Source organism: Artemia sp. Qi Xiang Cuo, chromosome 5, assembly GCF_049724085.1.
Source record: "Artemia sp. Qi Xiang Cuo chromosome 5, ASM4972408v1, whole genome shotgun sequence".
In the NCBI taxonomy this organism is placed as follows: Eukaryota; Metazoa; Arthropoda; class Branchiopoda; order Anostraca; family Artemiidae; genus Artemia; species Artemia sp. Qi Xiang Cuo.
This window is the reverse complement of record NC_142798.1, coordinates 7228136-7251759: the sequence shown is the minus strand read 5'-3', so window position 1 is coordinate 7251759 and position 23624 is coordinate 7228136. Positions and strand designations below refer to the sequence as shown.

Genomic DNA, 23624 nt, shown 5'->3' with positions numbered 1-23624 from the left:
GAAATTTTGATCTGACGTATTTTGCGAATTAACTGACGTAAAGAACTTCTATATTCGTAAATTTTTAAATTTTGAATTTTTATTATGTGTATTAGGGGAATCGTCCCCAAGTCAATACCTCCCTTTTTACTCTAAAGTTCAAATTTTGTTCCAATTCCTTAAGAATGACCCTTTAATCACAAAGGCCGTTAATTAGAACAAATAGCTCTGATAATAGCACACAAACAACTTTACTGTAAAGAGCGAGGTAATGAAAAGATGGTGAACCCAACATATACGTTATAATTTATGTTAGTTTTAAGTTTTAATGTTGCTCCTTACTTTTGGTTGAAAAAATTGTTTGTTTTTATTTAATTTCTGATCGTTTTTTTAATAATGCTGGGAAATCCGACACGCCCTTCATAGCAATATACCTTCTTCCATGAAAACGTCCTCCATGGAAATCATCCCACGTAACAACCCCCCCAACTACCAGAAAAAATCCCCCCCCCCCAAATAAAAAAAATACTGTATACTTATAATTAATAAATAATATGTGTAAGCATTGGGCAAATTCCATAACTTACAGAACTTCCCCCGGGGACTGTAGGGGATTGAGTCATCCTCAAAGATATAGTTATTGTATTTTTCGACCATGCTGAACAAAATGGCTATCTCAAAATTTTGATCGGGTGATTTTGGGAAAAAATTGGCGTAGGAGGGGGCCTAGCTGCTTGCCATAATTTCTGGTCAATTAAAAAGGGCACTAGAACTTTTAATTTCCATTCGAATGAGCCCTCTCGTGATTTTCTAGGACCAATGGGTCGATACAGTCACCCCTGGGAAACAGAACAAATAAACACGCATCCGTGATCTCTCTCCTGGCAAAAAATACAAAATCCTCCATTTTTGCAGATAGGAGCTTAAAACTTCTATAGTAGTGTTCTTTGATACGCTAAATCTGATGGTGTTATTTTCATTAAAGTTATATGAATTTTAGGGTATGTTTCCCCCTTTTTTCGAAAATAAGGCAAATATTCTCTGGTGCGTAACTTTTGATGGATAAGACTAAACTTTATCAAACTTATATATTTGAAATCAGCATAAGAACTGGAATCTTTTGATGCATCTATTGGTATCAAAATTCCGTTTTTTTGTAGTTTCAGTTACTATTGAGCCGGGTCGCTCCTTACTTACAGTTCGTTACCATGAACTGTTTGAAAACCGAAAAGATATAATTTTTATATGAAAAAGATTATGTTAATAAAAAATGAACAGAAATTAATTTAAAAAACTTTTCCCAACAAAACAAGTTTTTCAAAGAAAAATCAAAAGTTCGACTAAACCAAAAATGAGCAGAAATACAGTCAAATAATCTTCGAAGCGTAAAACTACCATAAATTACAATAAATAAATAAATAAAACACAAAAACGAGTGGAAATTAAAATAAATAACCGAGTAAAATTAAAAACAAAAAAAATTAGCAGGGGTAGGGCTGAAAACCCCTTTGTCTTCTTAAGACCAGAACATAATTTGCACTTTACTGAAAAAAAACAACAAATTACCATGGATTGTTAGTTTAGTACACATATATTGATATTTATTCCTAACAGTTTTATATTTTTTTATCTAGTTTAGAAAAGTAAAGACATTTAAAATGTATTTTGTTCTCAGTAAAGTGCAAATTATGTTCTGGTCTTGAGAAGGCATGAGACTTTTGAGCCTAATCCTATTAATTTTTGCTTGTTTTGAGTTTGACTCGGTTCTTGTTGTCGGTTTTTTTTTATTGTCTGCTCGTTTTGTGTCTCATTTATTTATTGATGGTGATTTGTGGTTGTTTTACGCTTGAAGGGCTATTTGAATTTATGTTTGATCACTTACGGTCAAATGGAATTCTTTTATTTTCTTTGAAAAATTTGTTTTGTGTATTATTTTTCAACAATTAAAAAATTTCGTTGTAGAGAACTTTAAGTAAGGAGCGACCCGGCTCAATAGTAACCGAAACTCTAAAAAACGGAATTTTGATACCAATAGATACATCAAAAGAATCGAGTTTTTATGCTGATTTCTAATATATATTAGTTTCATCAAGTTCAGTCTTATCTATCAAAAGTTACGAGCCTGAAGAAATAGCCTTATTTTCGAAACAAGGGGGAAACATCCCCTAAGAGTGATACAATCCTAATGAAAATCACACCATCAGATTCAGGGTATCAGAAAACCCTACTGTAGGGGTTTCAAGCTCCTATCTACAAAAATTTGGAATTTAATATCTTTTGCCAGAAGAAAGATCACCGATGCGTGTTTATTTTTTTTATCTTTCATTTTTTTCCCCTCTAGGAGTGATCATATCAATCCAGTGGTCTTAAAATATCGTGAGAGGGCTCATTCGAACAGAAATTAGAAGTTGTAGTGCCCTTTTTAAGTGATCAAATAAATGGAGAGCAACTAGGCCCCCCACGCTCATTTTTTTCCCGAAGTCTTCTGAACGAAGTTTTGGAATAGCCATTTTGTTCACTATTGTCGGAAATCTAATAAATATGTCGTTATGGATGACTTCATCTCCCACACCTCCCGGGGGAAGGGCTGGTAGTTATGAACTTTGCCCATTGTTAACATATAGTATTGGTTATTGGGAAGTATACAGGCGTTTTCATGAGGGATTTTTTCTCGTGAGGGACGGGGTTCGGAGGAGGGGGTTACGTCGGAGGATTTTTCCATGGAGGACGTTTTCACGGGGGAAGGGACATTTCTATGAAGGGGGCGCCGGATTTCCCAGGATTATATAAAAAACGATCAGAAATTAAATAACAAATTATTTTTTTTCTACTTGAAATAAGGAGACTTGTCCCGAATTTTAAAAGTCGTCACACAGCGATATCTGGTAACCGCACAAAAGTTTAAAATTACATGGCGCGAACAGGCTAACATACATTTTGAACCAAATAGGATCTAGACTGACCTGCTAAATACTTTTTGTATGGCTAATTAAAAGTAAACCATTAAGACCTTAAGTTTTGTCTGTTATCCAACAACACAAAAACTTATGTTCAAAAACTAGCCTGTCTAGGCTAAAAGCAATGAAAAAAACAAGGACTGCCAGCAATTTATGTAAGCTTAAATGATACAAATAAAATAGTGTTTGTGAAATGGTATCCTAATAGTATGAGGGCTATGTCCTTATCTCAAATCTAGATTAGGCCAACTGCAATTTAGGGCTGTTTTTTAGTCATCTTTGTGCTAAGATTTCACATCTTTTATCAAAGAATGCTTAAAAGTGAAATCTTGCCACTAAGATCTTACATCTTATAGCATTTTTTTGCAAATGTCTCATCATTCTGCTCTGATCAGTGGTCCAAGAACAATGGGTCAATATATACAAAATCATATTATGAATTTCATCCCCCCCCCCTATATAGGCTATACATAACCCAACCTAACCCTGAATTGGCATATATATGGGGGGGGGAGGCTGAAATTCATTTCCGATAGAAATGCTTAGCATATGATTTTCATAATCAGCATAAAAAAAGGCATCGAATGGTGTATTCACTTTAGTCCTAACTCAATAATATGATTTTGTATATATTGACCAAACAATGATGAGTATATCATCAAAGTTCTCTCATCATCATTCTATATGGCAGAAAGATGGTGTCTTTCATAGAATTTGCTAACATCAGTGAGCTGTAAGATCTTAGAACAAAGATGAGTTAAATGAACAGAAATCTTTGCAGAAAAATGTGAGATCTTAGCACAAAAGAACATGCCTTTTGTCTGGGTTTTTCAAGTTTGGCTGGTCTTTGATAACACTGTTAGAGATTAGCTCTTTTCAAGTTTACAATTTAAAACAGAAAAGAGTAGTATCTTTTAAGTTCTAATTTTATGCTCTTTGTGTTTTTGACAATTCTCCCCCTCCCTAATTGCCCTAGTTACAGCCACAGGCTATATAAAGAACTAAAGATTCAAAGTGATGAAACTCAAACTTTATTTGGAATGTAAGATATTTTGGTCAGACAAACTGAAATTGTTTATCTGCTTATGACATTCACTCTGCATATGACTGGATTTTGTCACTGTTTTCACTGTCTAATAAAAGGATTTATCCCTATTAAACTTATTTATTTTTCAACAAAAGAACATCATTTGTACTTTGCTGAGAACAATTTTTATTTTGATTGGTAGGTTTTTGTTTGTCATAACATCAAAAAAGAAATAGAAAATACAGAATATCATCATAATAACAAATATTAATAAAATGAATAATGAAACACAGATTGGCAATTTACTATATACTGAAATAATTCCTTAAAGTATCATTAAGTTTGAATTTAGTATCATTACAATAGAGGAAACATTTAAAATATAATTTGTTTTCAGTAAAGGACAAATGATGTTATGGTCTTTAAAAGGCATAGGGTGAATCAGCCCAACTCCTGTTTGTGGTAGTTTGTTTTAAATTTAACTTTATTTTCATTATAATTTTGTTTTGTTTTGGCTTTCTTTTTTTTATTGATGTTGTTAAATATTTCTTTTATGCTTTACTTATTATTTGACTTGGTTTTTGCATGTCTTAGTCTTAGTATAGCTCTTTATAATTTTTTGGGAAACTTCTTTTGTGGAAAAAAGTTTCTTTAGACTTGATTTCTGTTTGTTTTTAATTGACATACTTTTTTTTTATTGGTTAATAAAAGGAATATTTGTAAAGCTTTTCTTTTTTTTTCTTTAAAAATCAGGATTTTGCTTTACCATTTATGTTTTGGGCAAGGTATTGCTACATATTTTAACAGTAATTGTACTATAGAACTTTGGATCTGTGGAAATTCAAACAAATGGATTGAAAATCATCATTGTCTTTGGGCTTTTATAGGGCTAAGGCCATTCTGACCACCATCATGTAACAACTGTGAATATAGACAAATTTTAATTGAACATCCCCCTCAACATGCCCTGAAAGTTTTATGTTAATACCCTTAGCTATTCCTGAGATATTGCAGATATGTCCTTTTGGCCATCTGGATGCACATAGTGTTGTTGGGTTTTGTTTATCATACAGATATACCCTTTAGACAACCTGGATGCACATATTTTCTTTTGATTTAGTTCAATATTTCTTTGACATGCCCTAAGAGTTACAACTTAATAAACTTAGCTGTTCTGTAGATAGGCTATTGCAAATATGCCTTTGTGATAATTTTGGATGCACATAGTGTCTTTTGATTTACTTTTACACCTCTACAACTTTCCCTGAAAGTTTCAACTTAATGCATTATTCTGTTCCTAAGATATTGTATCTATACCATTTTGACTCCCTGAATGCACTTAAACCCCTGGTTGTAGTAGTCATAATAATATTAGCCACAGTAATAGTAGTCATAGTTGTAGTAGATGTAATAGGAGTAAATAGTAGTAGTAAATAGCAGTAGTTTAATTGTTGTATTGTAGTTGTAGTATTATTATTATCTATTCTTTGTAGAAAAAGAAAATGACAGAGCACTACAAATAAAAAAAAGCAAAATATCTGTACAACTATGACAAGGTAACTATATCTATACAACCATCTATAGCAAAATATCTATACAACTATGACAAGGTAACTATAGTTAAAGAAGTTGGCCCAAGCATGTCTTGAAATCTTGTGGTTGTGTTTCTCTGTAAGTTTAACACAGCTATAGTAAGATCTGTTATGTGAAGACTGTTGATGAGTTTTGAATTGTGTGTCCAAGTTTGATATCTCAGTAGGTATTTTGCAAAATGGAAAAAAGTGGTGCAGATTTCAATTTACCCACATTTGTAAGAATCTTCCAGAAGGGTGCAATGTAGGGGATATGGGGGAGAGCAACAGTGTTGTATAGCATTGTAAGATAACAGCAATTGAAACAAAGCTTAGAAGAGACTATGGAAGCATAGGCAGCTGATATGCAGCATTTGGTGACTTCTGTTAGGAGATGGCAAGTATGCGAAATGATATTTCCCATGGCAATACCAAGATAAATGATTTGGTCAGATGGACAAATCTTTGAATTCCCAAGTACAATTTCATGAGGCAGTGTGCCTTTCCAATCCAAAAACATGATATCAGACTTTGCAGCATTAAATTCAAGACCAGATTTTAAATATTCTGCTTGCAGTTTTTGGAAAGTTTCAGAAATTTTGTTCAATGAGTGAATGTTTTTGTCCAATTAAAAGAATGCAAGATATCTCACACTGATCCTGAGCTTTGAGGACATAATTATTGAAATAATGAGGTGAGGCAATTGCACCTTGCCTGGCTCCTCTCTTAACTGGTATAGTTCTATCCAGTGGCATTGCCATTTTATCTTGCTTAAGAGGGATCTTAGGATGGACTTGTAGCTTAGCATACATATTCCCTTTGAGATCTAATGATAGCCAGATTTACTCATCTTTTAACAGCCCTTAAAGGCATAAGGGAGTGGGTCAGGGAGTCAAAGGCATGGCAAACATCATGACTTGCCAAGGCAAGTGAACTACCTGTAGAAGAAGCATCAAGCAGAGCATTAGCAACAACTGCAAGGGCGTCTACACATCTAATGCCATGTTGAAAGACAAATTGATGTGGAGGTGTGTAACATTTTTCTTCAATCTCTTTTATAAACAGTATAACAATCTGTTCATAAAGCTTCCATAAAATGGTTGAAACAGTACAGGCCTCAAGGACAAGCATTGATTGGAGGTTTTTCACTTTTTTGAAACAGGAGAAAGGTCTCCCACACAGAATGTTGACAGAACCTAACCTTGTGTAAAAATCATCTGCAGCAGTAACATGAGATGCTCTAAAAGCAAAGGATTGCCATTTTTGATATATAGAGCATGGATTCCATCTATGCCTCATGTCATCTTTGGCTTAAGGCACATAATAGCATCAGCCACAGACATTAAAGACATTGTAAAATCAGAGTCAGAGAGTGCATACACAAGTTGGTCAAGATCTTCAGAATATTTGTGTTCAAGTTTGGGGTCTGGTGGAGAGAATTTGGCCTTGTAGAAAGAATACCACTCAGATAGAGGAACACCAGCAGTTGAAAGGGAGGTTTTGGGGATTCTTGGATGGAGGGTTGACCAAAGGAAATGAGGGTTATCTTTGATTTTTTGTGCTGACTAAAAGCTATTGTATTCAATAGTTGCAGCTGTCATTGTACTAAAACTCAGTAGTTATAGTAGTAGTAGTATTAATAGTAGTTGTAGTAGTAGTAGGTGTAATGGCAGTAGTAGCAGTATAAGTTATAATATTAGTGGTAGTAATAGCAGTGATAATAGTGGCAGTAGTAGTAGCTGTAGTAATTTTAGGAGTAGTCATAGTAGTATGCTGGTTGTAGCAGTAGATTTAGTAGTTTTAGTCATAGAAGTAGTAATTGTATCTGTAGCAGTGATAGTAGTTATAGTAGTGGTAGCAGTAGTGGTTTTAGTAGCAGTAGTAGAAGTCATAGTAATAGTAGTTTAAGGGTTTGTAGTAGTGGTTGTAGCAGTAGTGGCTATAGTGGTTGTAGTTGTCATAGAAGTAGAGGTAGCAGTGGTCCTGGTAGTTGTGGCAGTAGAAGTCATAGTAATAGTAGTTATAGTAGTTTTAGTCATGGTACTATTCATTGTAATTGCAGTATAAGTCTTAGTAGTAGTGGTAGTCTTAAAAGTTGTAGTTGTAATAGTGCGAGTAATAGCAATAGTAGATGTAGTCATGGTAATATTAGCCATAGTAGTAGTAGTCATAGTTACAGAAGCAGCAGTAGTCAAAGTAGTAGTTGTTGTGTTAGAATTAGTTATGGGGCTAGTAGCCTTAGTAGTAGTAGATATAGTTGTAGCAGTAGTAATTGTGGTCATAGTCATAGTAGTGGTTGTAAAAATCATAGTTGCAGCAGTAATAGTAGTAATAGAAGTAGCCCTGAAAGTTTCAGTAGTAGATACCCCCTTAGCCTCATGAGATATTGCAGATGTATCCTTTTCATATGTGTTGGGGAGAGTAGGTGCCACCACAAAAGTAGCACTCTGCTTTCTTGTGAGGCAGATAGTATTTGTTTTTTGAAATGGCATCCACTTCTTGCTTTATTTCTTTCTGATCAGATGTTTTGACTTATGCTTGGGTTCATTCATGTGCACAACAAATCATGACGGCTTGGATAAGTTTGAGACTGCCACCAATTCCTAAGAGTTTCTCATACAGTCTAGAAATTGTAACTCTATATACTATCTTGTCCCTCACCATCTCACTTTCATCAGTGTATCCACATGGCTTGACTAGAATTTTTAGCTCTGTTATATATATCTCAATATTTTCAGTGTCTCTTTCGTCTCTCTTTTAAAAGATATAGTGCAAGAACAATTGGTTTTTCTTGGAGCTGCATATTCTCTGAAATTTTTCAAACACACCATGACTTTGTCTTAACCTGATTCTGTAAGCTCAAATGTGCTGAATATCTCTCGTCTTTAAGTACCAACCCATATGAAAAGGTAGGCACACAACACTTTCCCAGTCTTTTCAGCAAGGAAACCTTCACAAATCAGTGTTGCTTGACTCTCAAACTTGGTCCATTCAGAAGCAAGATCATCTGCATTTCAGTTGATTGATGGTTGACTTATATCCATGACTTCTGACACCATGTATAATTCTTCAATTGAACCTTTTAATTTGGACCCAAGCATCTATAATAATATCATGAATAAGCACAAGCAAGCATCACAAGCAAGAGCAAACACAAGCTAATATAATAAATGATGCTACAGATAATATTTGTTTTTCAAGATTGCACTTCCTTTTTGATTTATTTCTATCTGTTCAAACCTTTTAAGTTATGCTTGGATTTACTCATGTCTATAACTGATTGTGTCAGCCTGGGTAAGTGAGAGACTGTCAACAATTCCCAAAAATTTCTCCTGCAGTCTAGGATTTGGCACTTCAAATAGTGTCTTGTTTCTCACATCTCATTTTCATCAGTATATCCATATAGCTTGACCAGAAGTCTTAGCTGTGTCCATGAGCTCAAACGTGGTGAAGATCTCTTGTCCTTGTCCGTGGTGAAGCACCATCCCTTTTGAGAAGGTAAGTACATAAAATTCTGCCCGATTTTTGTCAAAGGAACCATTGCTCACCTGTGTTGCATAACTGTCGAATTTAATGCGTTTCGAAGCAATATCGTCAGCGTTCCAGTTGATTTTTTTTACATGAAGCATGATTTTTCATGTACCTTTAAGTACTAGCAGTTGGGCTCCATCCCAGAATGATAATTGTAGTAGAACTGGTGTCCTTGGCCTCAAGAAGGACATCAGATTGGATTGCCCTTGGAGGCTAAAAGACCAATGATTGCAGATAAGATCCCTTTTTTATATCTTGTACAATCATGAAAAAAGTAATTGGAGTTTTGCTATTGGCAATTTTGGAAACAAGCTTTCCTCCCTTGGGACCACAGGTTGAAAGACGTTCATAATTTCAAACTATACAACCTTAGATTATCAAGTACCAATGACAATTGATTTTCTTGGGCATAAAATATTTTGTTGTTCTCAATTCATGTTTACATTCCATAAAAAAGTTTATGTTTTATTTCTCTTGCTAAGAAATTCTTTGACAAGTTCCTAATGCATTTGGTTTTACAGGGCTTGCAGAGCTATTTGCAAAATTTACAATGTTTATCTGCGCTGTATTAGCTCTCCTGAAATTGGCAAATTGTCATGAAACCTTTTCAGAAGAGCTTGTGATAAAACCTCTTGAATCTGGGCATTTAATGAGCCACTTCAGATTTGTTCATACTCTATTGCAAGAAAGGAATGGTGAGTAAGCTTTTTTCAGGTTAGTTTATATGTCTTTCTTAAGTTACTCTTATCAAGATTTAAACAATTGATCCTCATTTTCTCCCTCTCCCTCATGATTTAGAGATTGATTTTTGTGAGGAGTTTGAGAGTGGTTTCCATCTTAAAACCATCAAGGGTATGCTGACTTTGTTCTCTAGGACAAAAGTTATAAAGAACAAACAAAGAGAGAACTATCAGCAAAGAAATAAACAATCAGGACTACAGCCACTAGAAAGAAAAGGTAAAAACTAAAATGACGCGGATATTTCGCCTGCATGAAAATAATACATCTTCAATCCTGATGAAACAAAGCTAAAAACTAAGATAACCTAAAAGCAAAGAATAAAAACAACCAATATAAATATCTACAATTGTTGTGGCTGATCCACATAGGTTACAGAAGCTTATAGAGTTACTTCGATGAGGACACCAGAGCAACTGGATAATATAAAATAGATATGATGTTAGTTTATCTGTTGCGAAACAATTCTATTGTTTGCTACTATTGCTGCAGCTCTCTAAGGTCTTGTATTTAATCTCGTCCTCTGATGATTTTTTAAGAGTTATAACTCAAACATGATCCAAGAGTACTGAAGAATGGGGAAGAATACCAAGAATATGAGAAGAATACAAATAATACCAAGAATGTGAGAGGAATATCAAGAATATGAGAAAAATACCAATAATACCAAGGAGAGTACCAGAATATACTAAAGAATATTCTCTAAGAAAACATAGTAGAGGTTTCATTAAAATGTTCAATAACAGAGCTGACATTTTCTTGAATTACTGATATTAGGCACATGGGTATTCCATAGCCCCTGTAGATATTTGTGAGATATTCCTTATTGCAAACTTAACTTATTCTTTTAATTATGTTTTTATGATATTGGTACTTTTTCTGTTCCACTATTGGTACTCTTTGGGTTTCTGAATGTTTTCAATAAAGTAGAAATATGTTGGAAAGCTTTGACAGAGTTGTCAATTAATGTCAATGCTTTAGATTGAAAGAAAAAAAAATGGGATTTGAACTTCAAGATATGAAAAATCTGACAAAGTTTTAATTTATTTATTTGTTTATTTAATGAACATAGAATATGACACTGCAGAGTAATAGAAGAAAAAACTAACACAACAATATCATACAATATCATAATCAAACCATATTTACATCTCATACCAGACCAACAATATCATAATCGACATGACACACAATAAAAAAAAAAAGCATGTCACGCAACAATGAACAACAATATCATTGCTAAGACATTGCTAAGAAAGTCAATCAACTTGACTTTCAACTCATATCAAATTATGTTTGAATCTGCTGAAGCAATTGGAGTAAATTTTATTGTAGTACATACATAGTGCATTAGACATTTATCTCCTCTAGTACCTTAACTGTAAGTGGACATTTATGCATCTTAAGAAATAATTCTTCTATACCCATGTTGTTAAAAGTTTAACTTTCATTTTGGATTACTGATCAATTGTCTAAGAGACTGAAGTTGCCTTATAGCAAATAAATTAGAATCCAATAGTGAAGTAAGGAGTCTCTGTGGCCAATCAGAAGAGCTATCGCTTATCATTAAAAGACCTCGCCTGAAGCTCCTCGGCCACACACTGCGCCGTCCCGAAGGCACGATATGTCGAGACGTCCTTGTCTGCGAACCAGCCCCCTCCTGGAAACGTAAACCAGGAGGACAAAAGAAGAACCTATGGCAAAAATTCAAGGAGGACCTGGAACCGTGGGGAGGATTCAGGAGACACGGTCGGAGATGGGACAAAGACTGGCTGAAGATCGCCGGAGAAGCTGCAGCCGACAGGTCCAAGTGGTCGTCGGAAGTCATCCCAAGATCCTTTGGTGCCGGGCAGGACAGTTCATCGTCTGGTTCCCACCGAAAGTAAGTAAAGTAAGTAAATAAATTAGTACTGCACACTTTCCTTGTCCTATACTTCTGTGTTAAGCATAAGCGATGTATGTCATTAGTTTAGGAGCATTATTACCTATGTCGTGACTCGGTCAGTAAACTATAATAAATTTTTTGTGAGATTCATATATAATTGATTTAATTAAAATTGCAGCTTCTTTCTAGTTTTAATGCTCAATGTTTTTACTCATGTTTTAATGTTCAAGAACGTAAATGATGATGCTCTATTTCTGTAGAAAGTTTCGGAGACCGCACTGCCTTTCCATGACAATAAATAAAAGTTCAAATAATGATAAAATCCTTTGAATAGACAGTAATGATGATAACAGTGATAGAAATTCACAAAAATACCAGATATTTCGGTCACATATGCAGTGACCATCATCAGTAGTAAAACTAAACTGATGACGGTCACTGCGTATGTGACCAAAATATCTAGTATTTTTTGTGAATTTTCTATCACTGTTATCATCATTACTGTCTATTAAAAGGATTTTATCCCTATTTGAACTTTTATTTATAGCTCTATTTCTGCCTTTCTCTATCCCCTCTCCCTCTCTTTCCTCTCTCTCTTTATCTGCATATCTTTCCTTCTCTTCCCCTCACTCTGTGTCTAAATCTCTTTCTCTTCATCTCTCCCTGTCACTGTCTCTCTCCTTTCTTTCTCCGTTTTCTCTTCTTTTCTGTTTTCTTCTCGTCTGTGTATGTTTGATTTCTCTTTTAAACATGTTTCAAATTCTAGAACCTAAAAAGTTTGGCTGTAGTCTATTCTCCTGTCTATTCTAACTTTTTGTCGAAGGATTTTAATAGAAGAACAAAAAAAAAAAAATGTAGTTTGTATGGGTAAAGAATGTAACAAGACGTTTGGCATTTTAGAACTTTGAAAAAACTAGTTATCTAAGCTTTTCATTTAAGGAATGAAATAGAAATTAACGTAAAATTAGATATAGCAGATGAATAATATGACTTCTTTTCAATACATTGTATCAAAAACGCATATAATAGTAAAAAACGTAGGCCAATAGTAGTAATAGTATTTATTTTATTGCTCTAAACGCCCTTGGGCAATGGCAGTATAGAATGAAAAAATCAACTCTAATTAACATAAATAAAACTAACATAAAGACTACATAAGAAAAAAACTATATAGAGAAAAAATTTACACCGATTACAAAAAAAAAACTTTCTATGCTCCCTTGCTAGCTTGGGAAATCGTCCTGAATTTTCACTCTCACAAAACACTTCCCTCATCAAACATACAGTTTCTATACACTTCTTTTTGTACCTAACTCAATTCTTCCCACTCGCCCATCATATGGGCCCATCGTTTCATCTATATCGTGTTACCTCATTATATGAGCCAAATCTATTATTCCATATTTCCCCCACTTTATAATTTTGTAAAATTCTCCTTACCTGGTACAACCATGAACTTGGATATTCATCTCTAAGTGCTTTTAAATATGCTGATTTAAGTAGCCTCACTTGTAGCATCTTAACAATGGTTTTCCTGAACTTAATCAAATTCACTAACCTGTAACTTCTTAGTGAAAAAACTCCCATTTGTGAATCTACTAAGAAATGAAACTTTCTTCAACATGTGTACTGGAAATTAAAGGGTACGGCAGAGAGCACGGACCATTCAGTCTGAATTTTAGATAGATTTCCTCTTCCAGATTATTCAAATTTCCGTACTTTTCCTCGTCCGTTTTGGGAAATTGTTCAGCTTCACGGAGTACAAGAGTTGCATTTCTCCTTGACACAAGGGTACTGGAAGACAAAAAAATGGGGATTTCCACCAAGATCCGCTCCTACTGGAGCTGAGATTTATGCATGGTTTCAGCATGATGTGTACAAGTAAGTCTTTTTACAAGGACTGTATAAAGAAATCTCTAAATTTTGTTTTTCTTTTGAACCATCAGAGATACGAAGAAAGTATACTGGCGTAATTACGTGAGCTTATTTACTAGTAAATAAGCTCACTCCCAAATTTTCACTCTTAGGCTAATAATTGAGAAGTGCCTGAGTTTTCAACAACCTTTAGGCCTCAATTTTATAGACTATGAGCAAGCATTTGATCCTGTTGATAGAAGAGCTTTAGAAAAGGTCTTATCCTTGTATGGTATAGCAGACAAATGCATTAAAGTGATTAGTGCTATGTACGAGAATAACACCGCTGCGGTTAAGGTAGGAAATGAGGTTAGCAGCTGGTTTGGTATTAAATCAGCAGTTAAGCAGGGTTGCGTTCTTTCCCCCTTTATATGGATCATTGTTATGGATTCTGGCTTAAAGATTGACGGAACAACAAGTGGAGGATACAGACTACAATGGGGAAGAATACCTTTACTTGCCTTAGATTATGATAACGATTTAAGCATCCTAGAAGAAAGTGTGAGTAAAATGAGGGGTGTTATTGAGATTTTGCGATTTCAGGGTGCTAGAAGAGGTTTGAAAGTTAATGTTAAGAAGACTAAATCACTAAGGGTAGGAATAAGTGAAGATGAAGAGGTGATATTGGGTAATGAAAAGAATTATCAAGTGGGGAGCTTCAATTACCTTGGTAGCATTATTAGTAAATATTGTGGGAGCAGTGAAAAAGTTGAAAGTAGAATAACCAAGGCTCAGGGAATTTTTTTCACAGCTTAAAAAAAGTTTGGAAGAATAGGAAGATTGTTTTTTCCCATTTTTTTGCCAACCCCTAGCTACTTAATATGAAGAAAAGGTTTGAAAACAGAATAATCTCCCGAAAGACAAGGCTCCCGCTTTGGACCTGAAACTCGTTTGTGTTTATTAGTTATAATATAAATGATCCATGTATTGCCGTTTCAACAAGCATTGTGAATTTTAATGATTAAACTGTCACACGACTGGAACATTTGCATCTTGCAGTGGTAAGATAATGGCCACATTGGAAGGTAAATGTTTGTGTTTATACGGTACTCGTTCGCTTAAAAGTTTTTTTTCTAGTATCTTTCGTATATTTTCTTGTGTTGAATTGTGTTGTATTGTTTAATTGTTTCCTTTAATGTTTTATTATTTTGTTTTCTTTTACTGCTCTGTCTTCTTGCTTTTGTATGACGAGTTTAAAAAAAAAAATAAATCAATCTTCTTTACTTCAGACAATTGCAGATTTAGATCCAAAGAATCCTCAACCTTAATTAAAAATCACAAATTTTATAATCAAGATTAAGCTTGCTTTGAAGTTTTACATTTCTGCTGGCTTATGTTTTTGGCTGACCAATTATTGTAACTTCAACTGTGGAGAGTATAACAGATATTACTAACGAAATAATCATTAAAATAATTAAAAAAAATAATTAAAAATAAATGCCCTATTTTTTACGTAAGTAACCCCTAGCTATTTAAAATGAAGAAAAGGTTTGAATATAAAATAATCTGCTTCACTTCAGACAATTGCAGATAAGATACAAAGAATCCTCAACCTAATTTAAAAATCATAAATTTAATGATGAATATTGAGCTTGGTCTGAAGTTTTCCACTTCTGCTGGCTAATTTTTTTGGCTAACCAATTATTGTGACTTCAACTGTAGTAAGCAAACGAGAAATTACTAACGCCATAGTTATTAAAAATTTAATCCAAATTTAATCACAGATAGTTTTATGCTACATCAGATCGCATAAGCAATCGTTAAATTTGCATAGCAGACGCTTTATAGATTTTTAAATTTATCAAGACAACGTTTGTTCGGGATATTTGCGCTAATGTTATGTTTCCTAAGAAGCACAAAACAAAAAGAATAAAAACATTGAAATGTAATAAACCTTCTAATGCAATTAAAAGACCAAGGTTTAAACATAGATTGTGAAAAGACTGTTTAAAAGGACTCTTACGTAAGACGCTGTCAATCTGTTAGTTGTTTTTTTTTTTTTTTTTTTTTTTTTTTTTTTTTTTTTTTTTATAGCGTGGACAAGAATTGGGAGCTATTGACAAACGGCCTTTCGGGTCTCTTTTGTTCTTCTTTGAATTTTGTGAATGGTGCCAGAACAATCCAACCTCTATTCTCGTTTGGACCGGATGGATTAGTCGACGATAGGTTTAATAATAGTTTTGTTCGCTATGCAGCCCTGCCAAGTGAAATTGTTTGCACGGAAAATTTGACACCATGGAAGAAGATGTTGCCCTGTGACACTAGGGTAAATAATTTTACATTTTTCATTTTATTTATTTTTCTATTTTTAATATTTTGAATGTTTCTGTGTTTCTTTTTTCTGTCAAAAACGGGCTTACAGTTGGTCAAATACAAAAATTTTAATAGTTGACGAGACAGTGACAGACAGGGTATAAACTACTATTGCTAGGCATGGAATCAGGGATGATTGGGGCATAGCCTCTGGGCCCTGAGCGTCCTCCAAAATATGTTCGGTCGTCACTCTGATTTTCAATAATAAGTTTTAAGAATAATCGAAATTTGAAACGTTTTGTTCATTAAATTAAAAATCAATACAACTACGAACATCGATTCTGATCGTATCTCAATTATTTGGGAGGACTTATGAATGAATGGATGAATGTATTTAATACCCATCGATGGAAAAGTAGATGTAGTACAACAACGAAAAACAGAACCAAAAAAAAACACAAGACACTATAACGTCTGACAAAAACAAAACAACTAGAAACAGATGCCGACTACTGCTGCAAAACATTGGCCCACGGGTCGATCTTGACAGATGAATTATATCGATCAATTTGCGACAGAACCGCTTCTTCAGGGTTGGTAACACTGCACTGGCACGTAGCATACATATTGCTTGTCAACGGTGGTAACCGCAGCATAAACTTTGCTTACTTGTAGTCCAGTGAACGTAATTCTGTTTATCTGCAGCGGTAAAAATTGCGCTAAAATGGGTTAAGGTGCAGATAGTGACCTGGGCAAACAGACGACGATCAAACTTCCGCTTATTTGCCACTATACAGCTATACGTAAAAGAAGACCGCTTCTGAAAATGAGAAAACAGTAACCACCACGTCTCTAGAATTGACTGTCCAATAGGGAGACCCAGATCAGGCACGTACGCAGGAATTTGTTTCGGGGGGGGGGGGGCAATTTGTTTCGGGGGGGGGGCAAATCCTTCAAACCCATTATTGTGTGAGAAAAATCAGAAAATTATGGGAAAATGAAAAAAATCGTGAGATTTCGGGGGGGGGGCCCGGGCCCGGAGGCGCCCCCCCCCCGGCGTACGTCCCTGACCCAGATGCACAATATCACCCACGATCTCAACAATAGAATCACCAAGTGCGATACTCCGATTGGCATCTGATTTCGAGTTATCCTCTATAGGAGGACAACTGCGGCCGGGCGTAGGATCCAATTTTTATGGACAACGACCTCGGCAAATGGTTTCCGCGACCCTGTCGGGGTGCCAAGGGTCCGGGGAACCATTGGCCAAGAAAAATCCCGTGAAACATTAATGGATATTGAAGAACAATTACAGAATAACACTATTACGGCATTCGCGGTAGCCGACGCGGGCCAGGTCGTGGGGGTGCCTGGTTCGACAAGCATGCAAGCCGCCCGACCAATTAAGCCGCTGAATATTGGCGCATGGAATGTTCAAAGGTGCAAGCTGGAATCTGCGCAGCTACTCCTTGCACGGGAGCTCCTGAACTATAAAGCCAATATTTGCTGTGCATTTGAAACACGAATGAATGACGTTCTGTCCAAAAGGCTCATCATCAAGAATACTTCTTCATTCCAGTTTTACAACTTGGGCCCAACTGATGGCTCGGGCCTACAGGGAGTCAGATTCTTTGTAGATGCTCCTACTGCAAACTTTGTGCTGGCCTTGGAGTCAGTATCATCTCGTATCGCGACAATTAGACTCAGAGGCCGCATAAGCCACATAACCATCATCGTCGTTTATGCCCCAACAAGGGACAGCAGAGATGCAATAAAGGATGCCTTCTACTACGAACTCCAAAGGAATATCGACAGGACATCGAGGCTAGACATTCTCTTCTTTGCCAGAAATTGGAACGCTCGACTTGGCTGAGCAGACCCTGATGCAGCCACAGTAATTGAGCGCTGTACCGTTGGTGAAAGATGCATTAATAGAGAAAGGCTTTTTCAGCTAGCCAGGATCAAAATCTATGTGCTACTAACGCTCTCTTTGAACACAAGAAACTGTATCTCGTTACATAACGCTCGAACGACGGCAGAACAAAGCTCAGATTGATCACATTCTAGTGAGCAGGCGATTGAGAAGCTCCTGCTTAGATACCTGAGTATACAAGAAATCCTTGGCAGCACCAACCGGAAGAAACGAATCTGGATTTTTGACCGCACCTTAGAGCTAGTTAAAATGAAGCGTTCTCTCGTAGGTGGTGCAAAAGAACCCTTAAAAGCAGTCCGAAAAGCAGCTAAACTATCAGTGAAACAGGACCGAGAACAGTACTGGTCAAGTATTGCAAATGAACTCGAGCATGCGTCTAAACATCGTAATAGCAAGAAAATATTTGAATTGCTAAAAGAAGCAACGAGAAAGACCCCTTCAACAGCTGATACTCTGAAAGACAAGTGTGGGGAATCATCCTATCCGAGGAAAGGACAATTGGAACGCTGGCGAGAACACTTTTCTGAGCTACTGAACCCCTTCAAAGCCTCATGTGATCTGCCTCCTTTCTCAGGTACTGCTAGGGAACCTTACAATATAAATCCGGACCACCCGAGTATCGCAGAAGTATTAAAAGCGCTTAAGTGAATGAAGAGTAACAAGACCACAGGAGAGGATGGAATTCTATCTGAAATGTACAAGGCCTTGCCAACCCTTTTATGCCGCCTTACCAACCTGTTTGTACAGGTCTGAGCGACAAAGATTTTCCCAAAAGACTGGAAAGTATCCAGTCCTCGTTCCAGTCTACAAAAAAGAGGACAAGACTGTTCGGGGGAAATTATAGGGACATTTCCTTAATTGACTATGCAATGAAAATCTTCTGCGTTATTCTCTTGAATAGATTTAAAGACGTGCGTGACAAGCTAATCCGTCCTGAACAGGTGGGCTTCAGACCATTGAGGGGCTGTCCGGAGGAGACACTCACGATCCGGGTCATCCAGCAACAGTACAACAGGTATCACCTACCATTACTCATCGGTTTCATTGATTTCACTGCTGCTTTTGATTCCCTTGTCAGAGAAGAACTATGGAGGAACATGGCTGAAGATCGAGCGCCACAAAATCTCATCGACATACTCCGTAGTGGATACATGGATACTGATACATGTGTCCGCATCTCGGGTAACAATACTATCAAGTTTACAGTTGAGTCTGCTGTCAAGCAGGGTTACCCTCTATCGCCCACATTATTCAACTACGTAAAAGACTGGATAATGAATTATGCTCTGTCCTGTAAAGGTTTGGCTTCACCTCTCTGTGAATGGTCTACTTCTCTGTAAAATTGTGTACTACTTCGTAACGTGTGACTTCTTCTCTTTGGAGTCTTATGGTAGCCTTGGTCTATTGTCTGAGTTCGACTGGTGGAGGATGTCTAGAGTCTCTAATCATCACATAGTTTATGTTTAGAGTATAAAATGTTTATTTATACATATAATACAGTGAATGTACATATGGCGGGGACAGATACAGAATTCGAACTGACTCAAGTAATCTAAATTGGTAACTTATATTTTGCACAACCTGCAGATACACATCAGGACATTTGACAATACTTTCCTTTTAGCCTTTCAACTTCTAGGAATATAACAAATATTCAGAATTAATAAAGTTATCAAGGAAATGGGCTTTATCTAGGAAATGGACTTTTGACAGATACTAAGAATTTAATTATAGGTTTCAGCCCGGAAAAACCTACTTCCAAAGCTTACAGTCCAACCACAGGGGAGTTTTCGATGGTGAACTAGACTGTCTTCGTGGACGACAAATCTATTGGAAACGTTGACGAATTCAAGGACCTTGGGTCCATTTTAACGCCAGATGTCGGAGCTGGTAGAGACATTTCTGCCCGGATATTAAGGGCTTGGGAGTCTTTACTAGTCTGAAAAAGGTGCTATGGGCCAGACGTGAGTCTCGACAAAGACCCAAGTCAGAATCTAAATAGTGTCCATGCGAATTGTGCTGCTATATGTCTGCGAGACATGGCCCCTAAAGACTGCACAAGTTAGATCTCTGGACGCGTTTGATCACCACTGTCTTCGCTATATACTCTGAACTAGCAGATGGTCTAGAATTTCTAATAGCGAAGTAAGAAGCCGCTGTGGCCAGACTGAAGAGCTATCCTCTACAGTCAAAAGGCGTCACATTAAACTTCTCGACCACACCCTGCACGGACCCAAAGTTAAGATATATTGAAACGTCTTAATCTGCGAGCCAGTACCATACTGGAGACGACATCGGGTAGGACAGATGAAAAATATTTGGCAAAAATTCAAAGAGGATCTTGAACCATGGGGAGGCTTCCGTAAGAATGGTAGGTGATGGGACAGAGACTGGCTGAAGGTCGCTGGGAAGCTGCGACTGACAGATTGAAGTGGTCGTTGGACGTAATTCCAAAGTCCAATGGTTCCGGGCAGAACAGTTCTTCGTCTGGTTCCCGCCGTAAGTAAGTAGCAAAAGTGTAAAATCAAAAATCAAGCATAGCTGGCTTGGATGGCAGAACATTAGACTGTTTCTTTTGGATTTATAGCCTCAAGCTTCTGAGTTCCGAGTTCTTTATTTAACAATAAAAATCATAAACAAAAAACTACTTCAACCCAATCTCCCCCATAAGGCTCCATGGCCGGGAAAGAACAGGGGAGAAAAAAATACCAACACACAAAAAATATAAACAAAATCCAAAAAAATCCAGTCACCCACCTTAATAACCCCGAAAATGACTAGCTAGGCAGGAGGTAGCGCAGGATTTCACGAACTCAATCAAATATCCAACTCAATTCAGTGACATCAACTCCAAGCGAAACCGGAAAAAACTTAATTACTAGCTACAAATTCTCTAACATAATTTTTGAACATACCAAACGAGTGGCAGCTTCTTGCAGACACTGGGAACGTATTCCAGATCCTGTTGCAAGCTGTCAGAAGGTTGAAGTTAAACCTCATTGATGGAGCATGAAGTATCTGCAAATTGTTGGAAGGGCGGAGATGATAAGTCGATTGATCAGAAACAAAACATATATTATTGCATAGGGCAGCAGGAAGATGTACATGCAACTGTAAAAAAAAAAAAAAATGAAAGAAGAACAAGAAAGAAAATAGAGAGATTTCACATCAAGCAAGGGTTTAAGTGAAGATCGGTTAGTTTCCTGAATAAGAGTCCTTGCTTTATTATAAAGTTTTGGATGTGGCCTCAGAGACGAGGGAGCTCTGAATTATGATAAATAATTCAGTAGATCAGTCTTATAAATCACCATCAAATCCCCATTTTTCAGTTAGTAGTAAGAATGTATCGGATTTAGATCGAGTATCCGAGCGAGATGGTAGTTCCTCTGTGCTTCAGCTTAATGTTCAGTGTCTTTGGTCTTCGTTTGATTAGTTGAATAAAATAGTTCGTTGTGGCCACCCTGATTATATTGGTATTTGTGAGACTTTCCTTGATTCGAAAAATGAATCTCTATTGCATTTCCCTGGGTACGAGATGGAATATTTGAATCGAAGTAGGATGGCTAAAGGTGGCCTTGCTGTTTATGTTTCCGAATATCTTCCGTACTCTGTTATACGTGACCTGTCAAGAAATGAAGAATAAATTTTTGAATCCAAATTTATTGAGATTAAAACCCATGCTAAAACTTTGATTGTTGGTAATATATACGGGTCTCCTAGTGGGTCTGTTCCCTCTTTCCTTCAGATTCTTGATGAGGTTTTGGAAACAATCCTAATCATTCATGTGAACTTATCATTATGGGTGACTTCAACCTTCATTTGTATGACCGGAGGTCATCCTCGTCTTTGGATTTTCTTTCAACAATGCTGGCTTGTGGAACACTACCTTCTGCATGCATTCCAACTCGCATAACTAACACTACTGCTTCTTTGCTTGATAATAATTTTTCCTCGTTGACCTTGGTGCAAAATTTTGTATTGATGAGTGATATCTCACACCATTTTCCTGTTTTTTTTTCGTGTATGATTTTTCCGATTCGTTGCCTAGGAGGAGCCAGGGAGCTGGTTTTTCCTCTTTAAAATTTAATGATCAGGGTTTGCATCTTCTTAGGTCACGGTTGGCGGGCCGTTCGTGGAGTATATTTGAAATTGAATCTGATATAGATTCTTTGTTTAATTCGTTTTATCATTCTTTGGAAGAAGTTACCTTGGATACATGTGATGTACCCCAGTCGAATCCGGCCTCGAAAAGAACAGCCTTTTTTATCCTTGAATGACCTTTGGATTCCTTAAAAGTTGGAGGAAGAAAAACAAACTTTGGAAGGCTTACAGATCCTCTAAGCCACCTTTGCGTGATTCTCAACTTCAACTTTTCAAAGCTTATAGAAGAGTTTTCAATTCGCTTTGCCGAAAGGCTAAATCATTATTTTATTACAGAAAATTCTCTGTGTCCGGTTAAGACATTAGGAAGATATGGCAAGTAGTCAATTCTGTTATCAGGCCATCTTCTTTGCCTCCTTCAGTCTGATCAAATGTTGTGATTGACGGCGATAATGTAAAGGGTGAGCTAAAAGTTCAAGATGCGTTTACTTCCTATTTTGCTAATATTGGCAAAACTACAGCCTCTTCTGTAAATCCGTCTTCTTTTCTGCCTGATTTTAGGTCTTATCTTGGACCGCCTTGTCCTAAATCAATGGCGTTGAAACCTGTCTCTGAAGCTGAAATAGCCAGAATTGTCAACGATTTGAGGGGTTCTTTATCTTCTGGCCCAGACCGTACTACGACTAAGGTTGTCAAGTTCATTCTGCCTGTCATTGTTCTGCCCTCACGACACTTGTTGATCTTTCTTCTGAAAAGGGTGGCTTCCCAAGTGCTTTAAAGCGTGCTCGTGTTATTATTCTTTTTAAAGGTGGATCAAGGAATGACCCTGCAAATTATCATCCCATATCTTTTTATCAGTATTTAGTCAAATTTTTGAAAAAGCTATGCTTTCTTGACTTCTTGATTTTCTTAATTCTAAACAATTTTTTCATGACTTTAAGTTTGGTTTTAGGGCGAAGCACTCAAATGAGCATGCATGTGCAACTCCCTTGAATCATTTACATTCAGCTTTTGACTCTGGTCTGATACCTGCTGCTCCTTTTCTCGATGTACGAAAAGCATTTGACTCATTAACACACAAGATTCTTCTTTGGAAACTGTCCCATATTGATATAAGAGGGAATGCTTATTCTTGGTTTCTATCATATTTATCTGGTCGAGTCGCCTCGGTTGATCCGCACTTTTCTAACCCTTCTTGAATAGAATTTGGCGTTCCACAAGGATCTGTCATTGGACCGATACTCTTTTTTATCTACGTCAATGACTTATTTATTAATGCGGTTTGAAATTTAAAACCTACCATTTGCTGTCGTCTTTGTCAACCAGCATTCGTCACTAATTGTGACAGGAGTTCGTCATTACCGGATGCACTTATTGCTTTTGCTGATGACAGTACTCTTAGCACAGCTGGTAGAACTGACTCTGATCTTTCTTCAAAGATGATAGTTCTTTTTGAAAGAGTTATCCAGTGGTTTGATGTAAATCATCTTGCCTTAAACGTCGGAAAGTCATGTTTTCCTATTTTTCCAGAATCTCAAAGGCTTGCCATGACTTAAATGAAATACACGTATCAAGAGGTTCTCTAAGTAGACCTAAGGATCGTTACGTTCGATTCCTAGGCATCTTGCTTGACGAAAATCTTTCCTTCAAGCATCATATTGACCTGATAAAAATAAACGTCTCCAGGAGTCTTGGAATCCTTAGAAAGCTCAAAAACGTGTTTTTAGGGTTGAAA

The 23624-nt window shown here is 36.5% G+C and overlaps 1 protein-coding gene across 3 annotated transcripts in view; it reads left to right on the top strand.

The window, feature by feature from the left end:
- The first annotated feature begins 2894 nt into the window (after positions 1-2894).
- The window catches only part of LOC148951757 (GPI-anchor transamidase component PIGT-like), a 63815-nt gene continuing 43085 nt past the window's right edge, over positions 2895-23624 (top strand). The window contains exons 1-4 of one of the 3 annotated variants that reach the window (XM_089089320.1): positions 2895-2958; positions 9587-9760; positions 13389-13569; positions 15637-15868. In XM_089089320.1, coding sequence (XP_088945446.1) covers positions 9616-9760; positions 13389-13569; positions 15637-15868 — 558 coding nt within the window. In that variant the 5' untranslated portion in view covers positions 2895-2958; positions 9587-9615. Of the gene's footprint in view, positions 3092-9586; positions 9761-13388; positions 13570-15636; positions 15869-23624 lie in introns of all 3 variants that reach the window. The other 2 variants (XM_089089319.1, XM_089089318.1) reach the window with 2 other exon arrangements.